This window comes from Eretmochelys imbricata, chromosome 7 (genome assembly GCF_965152235.1).
Source record: "Eretmochelys imbricata isolate rEreImb1 chromosome 7, rEreImb1.hap1, whole genome shotgun sequence".
NCBI classification, from domain to species: domain Eukaryota; kingdom Metazoa; phylum Chordata; order Testudines; family Cheloniidae; genus Eretmochelys; species Eretmochelys imbricata.
The window spans coordinates 43,798,993-43,807,809 of NC_135578.1; the positions used below are offsets into that span (position 1 = coordinate 43,798,993).

An 8,817-nucleotide genomic window follows, 5' to 3' on the forward strand; every position below is an offset into this window, starting at 1 on the left:
GTATGGATCAGAAGTAGCCACACTTGACTTGTTGATGTCCAACTGAACACTGCAATGTGGTGCATCGCTGGAACCATCAAGTTGATCCCAACACCATGGCTGCCTGTGCTGTTGCACATTGCTTGCCCATCCATTCGCTGCAATGCTGCAACCCTCCAAGAAGTCTAATGAAATCGAGGAAAAGTAGTCTTCCCATCCACCAGGACTTCAAAGATATCCCTTACCACTGCTTGAAGTCACACAAGCCCTTTTGGATGATGTGCTTACTCTCCGACAATGTGACTTCAATCCTGATGAAGCTTGGAAAGCTGAATGGAGTTCACAAGAAGTTACAAACAAACATCTTGTGAAAGACCAAACACAGAAGATCTGAGGCTTCAGTCTTCTGCAAAGCTTATGGGTAACCTTAAGCTGCACCCGCACAAACCATGGCAGCTGCAGATACCTGATGCACAAATGGAAAATTAAAAACTCTCCAGTGTGTGACCCAGAACAGACCATGGAATATAACGACTCAGTGTCCGATTCCCAAATATGAAGGAGGCATCACAGCGACGCTCTCCACTACTCCTGATGCAATTATCTGTCTTAAGCTATCTGTAAAATTATAGTTGTTCTACATCTACATCAGCCATAGGAAGAACCACCACACAGTAGCTCTTCAGGTGTGACAAATGCTCCTCCCATTCAGTCCCCCAACATTGCATAATTAAATGCTACCCTGACTGTCTAAAAGCTAATCATGCAACATGCCTGAGACTCGTACTCTGGTTAAAAATAATGTTAACTCCAGAAGAGTGAAAAATATTTTTAAAAGATGAACAGAATAATGAGATATACCAAAAAAAAAAAAAAAAAAAAAAAAGGGGGGGTGGGGGGACTGTGCCAAAACGATCTAGGTAAACGACCCTCTTACTCCACAAGAAGGGTTGTTGTGAAGATTAGTTAAGGGTTGTAAAGCATTTTGAACAAATAGTGTGCAGTATAAGTGGTATTATCAATTAATGACAATGATTAAGTGTAATAAAAATGAATTTCTCTTTCTATTTTCATCACAGGTTGAGCAGCTGACAGAAGAACAGAAAAATGGTATGTGTATCTTTACTCTGACACCATTGTAGACAGAAGATACTCCCTGTAATGGATAGTCAATCCGCTATCAACCCATGGTGTTAGCCTGTGGCTTGAACAGGCCAGCTCAGGGTCAACAATTGCTGCCACAAGTGACAAACCATACCTCCAGCTGCCAAAGTACAATGCAAAGCAAATGGCTTCTCATCCCCAAGTTTAGGAAAAGGGCTAAGAGGCCGGCAGTGGCATTGCTACAATAATGTTTCATGGTATTTCTGGTCCTAATGCTCTTTGGGGCAAGCCCAGGATCTTTTTGTGTGTCCAGCCAACATCTAGCACAGTGGTTCTCAAACTTTTTAGGCTGCGTACCCCTTTCCAAATAATGTAGTCTACTGCATACCCCCATCTGACATAGGGTCATAATATTCCTATGATTCGTTTGCCAGGTCTTGCTAAATAAAGTGCATTGTCTGCTATTACAGGCTTTTCCTTGGGGATCCCCTGATGAGAGCTCGCCTACCCTAGTTTGAAAACCAATGGAGTTCTGCGCTAAACAGGGGCCTCTGGGCAGTTATGTGCCAAAAGTCGTGGATAATAATAAGGAAAGGGAGTACCAGCAATCCTGTTACAAAGCCTGTTCTCGTGAGAGTTCCAGCCCAATTTTGTAGAGCTTAGATGTTTGAAAAGTTCAGTGGTGGGGAAGTTGGAACCAGGGGCTGTTCTAGCTATAGGTAAACTAGGCAGCTGCCTTGAGGGGCAGATTTCTGGGGGCGGCATAGAGATTTCTGGGAGAAGTGATTTTTTTTAAATGCTCATGCTTGTCTACATGGTGCTGCAGGTGATTTACAGGGGTGTGAACTGCAAACAGGGCTGTCCCTACCCATACAGAAAGTACACAGCTGCGTAGGGCACCAGGAAATTTGGGGCACCACATTTCCTGGTGCCCTGTGCAGCTGCGTGCTGCTCCACCCCAGCCCCGCCTCTTCCCACCCCTGTTCCGCCTCAGCCCCACCCCAGCCCCAAAGCCCCTGCCCCGCCCCCACTCCCCTGAGGACTGCCGCAGGGCCGGGCCTGCACTCACTGGCAGCGGGAAGTGCAGCAACCTGCCCCCAGCCATGCCGCCAGTGAGTGCTGGGGGGCGGTTCCCACCTGCCCCCCAAGCCAGCCCCACCCCCCGCAGAGGCTTGGGGTCCCACTCCCCCGTGGGGGAGCTGTGTAGGGCCTCAGAATAGCTAGGGACAGCCCTGACTGCAAAGCTCTCAAACGTATAGAGCTCTAATGGCTCCATCTAGACCCTGCTGGAATGAAGAGGTAGCGAGTTTGTGCTGATGTAGTCCTGTGTGAACAGGACTATGTTAACATGGACTAGGTTCCCTTTAGTTCATGCCAGAAGGTCTATACAGGGCAGTTACAGTGCAACACATTAGAGGGCTCTATATTTCACACCCCTATAGACCCCTCTGTGGAAGGAAGGGGGGGGCGGCACACTGAAGCTTTGCCTAAGGCAGCAGATTGTCTTGAGCAGCCTCTGGTTGGAACTTCTGGGTACTTATCCAAACATTGAGCCATTAAGCTCTGTCTACTCTAGACTCTCCAACTGTACTTTACAATGGCTGACAAAGAATCCCTCAGGTTCTTCCACTGGGGTTGATCACACTGTGTTAAATTGGGTGTTGAGTGGAGCTTACCCCAGCAGGATGACTGATTTCACATCAATGCAGGGGAGGTGGAGGAAATTAAGTTTGACTGCCATTGACACAGCTAAAAAGTCTTCCGCAGACACACCTTTGAAGTTTGTCCATTCTTGGATCACCACAGCAATGAAACTCCCACTGATTTCCTGCGTGCTAACTCGTATCAAAAGGGCAAACCCCTCCATTTCTCCTTTTCCTCTCTAGAATTCAAGGCTGCCTTTGACATCTTCGTCCTGGGTGCTGAGGACGGATGCATCAGCACAAAGGAACTGGGGAAGGTGATGAGAATGCTGGGGCAGAATCCAACCCCTGAGGAGCTGCAGGAGATGATAGATGAGGTGGATGAAGATGGTGAGCTATTCTCTTAAATCCTCTAGGTGTCTCAGTGCACTGCAAAGCATTTACAGAAGGCCAGAATCACAGTGGTCATTGGCTGGACCTTAAATACTCCGCAGTTAGTGGTCAGTTAGGCTTTCCAGGCACAAGAATCACATGAAAGAAAACAGAGTGCACTCTCCTTCCACCAGAGAAAGTAGATTAGTATCCCAAGCACCAGGAATGCTGAGACACCCTGGAAACAGAGAACCACACTCTGGTAGTTTTTACCTGTTCTTTTGTACTTCTGGAGTCAGACAAACTGAGTAACCACACTGGTTAATGCAGGGGGATCACTTCTGGTAATACTGTAGATACGGACATTCTGTGGAGTGGATCGTAAAGATACAATGCCATTTTGTGTAAGACTTTGAATTGTCCACAAGGCCATTGGCCACAATTCCATCTCTGCAATGGCATCACAGCATGCCGTGCACCAGTTGGATGCCACTACCCACTGCATAAATTGGTGCACTGCAGAGCTATTGTGGGCACATATGACCCAGTCCTCCAAGTTGAACTATGCAGGTGGACCGCTCCACCCTTTTGGAACTCTAATAGGACTCAGTGGGTGCAGAGCTCTGCCTGTGTGGAATAAGTTGCAAGACTGGGGCCGTAGGTTATAAAATGCTAAAGCTGAGGTTTTCAAACACCCAGACACCCACTGAATTTCAATGAATGCTTAAGTGTCTTAGATGCCTTTGAATATTCCAGTGTAACAAATGGAAGGCACTAAAAATATTACTACTATAATGGATGCAAAGAGATTTCTCAAACCTTTTTTAAAGAGACACAAGTGCTCAGATACTATAGCGATGAGGGCAGTATAAGGATGCATACAGAAGAGGACACGTCAAAGATTATAGGTTGAAAATTTCATTCACCATTTTTTTCTTCTGTGTTTGCAGATTCTATGGAATTGTAGATGTGCAGGTTTTTAATACAAAAACAAATTCTTCAGTGTGTGGATATGTAAACGCACAACAATATACCCACAAACAACTTCACAATAACAAACCAGCATGTGCAGATTGGCGGAAAACAATCTAGGAAAGAAACTGATATAGATTTCAGTTCCAAAATTCCAAAAGCTCGTTAAACACAAAAGCAAGAAAATTTATGCTAAGAATTAAGGAAAATATCTTGCCAGTGTCATTTAAACAACAAATGATAACATACCATCAGCATTAAAAATACAGTGCTTGATTCTCCACTGTCTTGCACCTTCCATAGTAATTTACATCTGTGCATCAAGGGTGTCAAATGCTACCAGATCAGAATTTTCCACACATTTACACCAGTGGTTGTGTTTTATATTCAATTTGCACTTGTTTAAATGACTACATAAGGTGCAAGTCAATGGTGAATCCATTCCATAATCTGTTACCCACTCCTTAGTGCTACTAACATGAAGTCTGTGGCTGGATTACTAAATAATAGTTTAATCTCTGTTTTATGTATATGCCTGTTTGTCAAAACAAACAAACACGGAAGATTGCCTTCTAGATTGTAGTGTAATCTAAACCTCGTTTATTTCACCTTCAGGCAGCGGCACTGTAGACTTTGATGAGTTCTTAGTTATGATGGTCCGATGTATGAAAGATGACAGCAAAGGAAAATCAGAAGAGGAACTCTCAGATCTCTTCAGAATGTTTGATAAGTAAGAGACTGGAATGTAATACACTAAAACAAACGACACTGCTAGATATTATGGCGCTGCCGAATATGTCCCCATAGTTACAGTAGAGTTGAGTTTTCTGCTGAAAGCAGCAACCAACCACTTTGTGATATCTGAAGAACACAAAACGACGGCACTTATTCTTTGAGCATAGAATTCATTTTCTGAGAAATTTCAAGTAAAGCCATTCATCAGTTTATAAATTAAAATTAATTTTAAAATGGGTCCTTTTAGAAAGTTAGCTCTGCATCAGACCCTTTTTGTGCCAAGTGATATTAACTCTTAACTTTCACATAGTTAAGACTCATTGAAATCTTGTGCACGGGCTCTGTTTGAAGAAATTAGGTTGTAATTAAGTTCTGACAATTCCTGTGTCTAATTGTTAGGATGATAGATTATAGGCTGAGCCAGCTCAGACATTGGCAATTTTTGTGTAAATAGGCAGAGACGTGAATCTTGAGTCGATCTGGTGCCACAAGTAGTTCTGAAAAAGAAATATATAGTATTAAGGGCTGTCTTTTGATATTACTTTTCATAAGTTATCGTTTCCCCTTCAGCAGAAGTCGGTATGGAAAAATGTCTCCTCCAGGGAAACTCAAAGAATTTCCCTCTTTCAAAATGGATCCAAGCACATGCTTCAGCAGTTTGCTGAATCAGGTCGTCATCACTTACAAAAGTCTTTTACTTCTCCATGTACTATTTGTCCATGAAGACCATCCCTTAATTCACTAGCAGAAGCGAATAGTTACTACTCTCTGCTTTCTTTGTCTCAGGAGGCACACAAATCCTGTAGGGTTACTCCAATAGAGACCTGCAGAAAGGGGAGAGTTGTTTCCAGTCATTTATTTATCCTACCAATTCATGACAGGAAACCCAAGAGAATGAGTCACTAAAGGGCAGTTCATTGATAAAAACCAGATTGGAGACCAAGTGGAAGCGATGTAACATGGGGTGCGGTTGTCGATCCATTTATAGTATTTTTGGTTTTTATCTTTGAGCCATTCTGTCATTGCTTAGAAATGCTGATGGATACATTGACCTTGATGAACTAAAGCTCATGCTGCAGGCTACTGGAGAGAACATCACCGAAGATGACATAGAGGAACTGATGAAGGATGGAGACAAAAACAATGATGGCAAGATTGACTATGATGGTAGGTGTTTAAATTTGGTTAAACGTAAAAATGGGACCTCTATTGTCCTGAGGAACTCAGAACCTTAACAAAAGATGTAAGTAGTATATATTAGAGATGGGCCCAAGACTCACAATTCAGATCCAGGTTTTAATTCCCACACAGTTTGAGAGTGTATGGGTATGGGATTAGGGTTTGGTCTTTCATAGAGTATGAGCTAGCTTCAAAATTAGGCTGCACACCTAGGTACAGAGTTACACCCTCTGCCCCCAATCTTGAAGGATGTTCAGACGCAGGTATTGGTTTCCACCCATTACAGAGGCAATGAACTTGTGCAAAACCAAGATCTGGATCCAATCCTTCCTCTCCAAATTCCAGAAGGTTTGGTTCAGGCTCTGAAACATGACATTTGGTAGTCCCACACTTTCAAAAACATTTTGTCAGAATTTTAAAATTTCACCACTCAATGAAGCTGGTTTAAAAAAAAATAAAATAAAGGGGTTGGGTTTTAACTTTTGTCAAATTTCTAAAATTCTCGACCAGCTCCAGTGAATACAATTCTTTTTTAAAAAATGGGAGCTGCAGTTTCAAATTGTAGGCACAGGGCATTTTTAGAAAGTTGTTGCTCTGAATGTTAGAGATCTTGAGCTAGATCCTCATCTGATGTCAAGTGGCATCTATCTATTGATTTCAGTGAGGCTATGCTGATTTATAAGTGAAATTTGACCACCTGTCTACTAAGCCCAGACTCCAGCTAGTAAGCCTCCTCAAGTCTTTCTGTACTGCCGGTCTTTCACTGTGCTGAATCATGTTAGTGGCACTTCCAGGAGGAGTAACAAACCCCTCCATGACTGGAGCAAAGCTAGCTATGTTGTTAGGCATTTGGAATTGTAAAGGGGAGAAAAAGGGTGAGAGAAGAAGGGTGATTCTGGAGATACCCAGAAAGAGTGTGAAGTGCTACACACTGACTCTCCGGTTGTCATCTAAAATATGTGTCTTTCATTTCCCTTCCTTGGCAGAATTCCTGGAGTTCATGAAGGGAGTTGAATAAATCTGAAACAAGACGTGCCGCCTTGACTTTTAAAGCCCTCTGATTCCTCATCTCGTCTATGTGGTTGAGTCCCCTTGGCTGCTAGCATGAAGACTAAGTGCTGAACAGGGTGGCCATCAGGCGAATACACTGTTTGTTATTAAGTGCCTCAGATGGTCATTCCATGGATATTTAAGTAAGAGACCTAATAATTATCAAAGATGTTGATCCTTTGAGCGATTGCAAATGTGAGTGAGCCAAGTCTTGAGTCCCTTGACACACTCTGAAGCAGATAACATAGTGAACATATCATTAAGTCTGTAAAGAATGTTTTTCCTATAGTCTAGTAAGAACCTATCAGCTGTAAAAAGCAAAACCAGTGACTGCCAGCAGACTGTCCCAGCAGGGCACAGAACTCACATGTAACCCCTTTTTGAGATGCTCAATCCCTGCATATTTCTTACAGCTAGACATTGAATCAGGCATTTGGAGCAAATTCCTGTTCCTATGAAGTTGTTAGGAATTTGCCATTGGATTTGATGCTACCATGATTTGGCCCCCCCAGCGCTTGATGGGTTGCATCACATCTCTTAGAACATATTATAGTGAAACAGTTAGCATTTGAACCTTCAGTTGAATGATGATTTGAGACACTTAAACTGTCACTGAACATTCTGACAATCTCTACTCTTCCTCCACATCCAACCATTGATTTTAAGTGCAATGTACGGGCAATGTGTACAGAAATAAGATTCCTTTTTGAAATGCTAATAAAATAATTCATAAGCTAGAGTAGTTATTTCATTCCTGCTTGTTTCACAGAAGCAATTTATAGTTGCAGCTGTAAGACCAGCAAAAGGAATTCCCAGATGAAAGACACTCAGTGAAGTGTCAGGTCTGAATAAAACCACACAGTGTTGGGAGGGAGGGAGAGAGGGGGGCAGGGAAGGGTATCTCAGGATGAAAGCTTTTCACTTCCCTCAGAATAACCTATTCATAATCTCCATTACTGAGCGCAGATATCCCTGAGATTGTGCCACAAATGGCCATGGTACTTTACAAACACTGAGTAAGGCACATCCATGGCCCTAAGAAGCTTTTGATTAGAGCTGGGCAAAAATTTTTCGTCAAATAGTTCATTTGCTGGAAAATGCAGCTTTGTGATGAACAAAACCTATCCACAAATTCAGGTCGAATTCAAAACAGTTTTGGTTGAATAAAAAATGAAAGTCAAAAGTCAAAATGGCTTGTGTAGACATTTTCTAAATGAAACATTGACTTTTCATTTCAAAATGATGTTTTGTGGTTAAATTTAGTTAGAGGCGCTTAATTTTTTCCCTCCAAGGGTGAAAACCACCCAAAACAATTTTTTGTGGTTCTTTGTTTCGGCACCAAACAAAAATATACGCTCATATGTACTTATGATCTAAGAGAGACAGAATATGGCACTACAGTTTATGGAAGGGAGAACGAGGCAAGATTATTGGTGAGCGGAATAAGGTAGGAAGGATCCCTGGAGGAAGCAGGTTTAAGAAGGGATGTGAAGGAGCATTTGAGAGAGCTTGCTGGGCAGGATATGGGACACTGTTCCAAGCATAAGGGGGAGCATGACAGAAAATGCAAAGTTGAGAGGCCCTGATTCAGCAAAGCACTTAAGCCTAAAGAATGTCTACATTATGGGTGCTAGGGCAGCAGAGCTATAGTGCCGTAATTATGCAGTTGCAACCCCATAGTGTAGACACAGACAACAGCAATGAAAGGGGTTTTTCCATTGCTGTAGGAACTCCATCTTACTGAGTGACAGGAGCTAGGATGATCGAAGCAATTTTCTGTCAA

The 8,817-nt window shown here is 42.7% G+C and overlaps 1 protein-coding gene across 1 annotated transcript; it reads left to right on the top strand.

Annotated features, from left to right (window-relative positions):
• Positions 1-1,010: 1,010 nt before the first annotated feature.
• Positions 1,011-6,338, top strand: TNNC1 (troponin C1, slow skeletal and cardiac type). The gene is made up of 4 exons (XM_077821600.1): positions 1,011-1,089; positions 2,970-3,116; positions 4,686-4,800; positions 5,836-6,338. Exons 1-4 carry the CDS (start codon positions 1,011-1,013, stop codon positions 6,038-6,040), a joined length of 546 nt encoding a protein of 181 aa, XP_077677726.1. The 3' UTR covers positions 6,041-6,338.
• Positions 6,339-8,817: the final 2,479 nt, after the last annotated feature.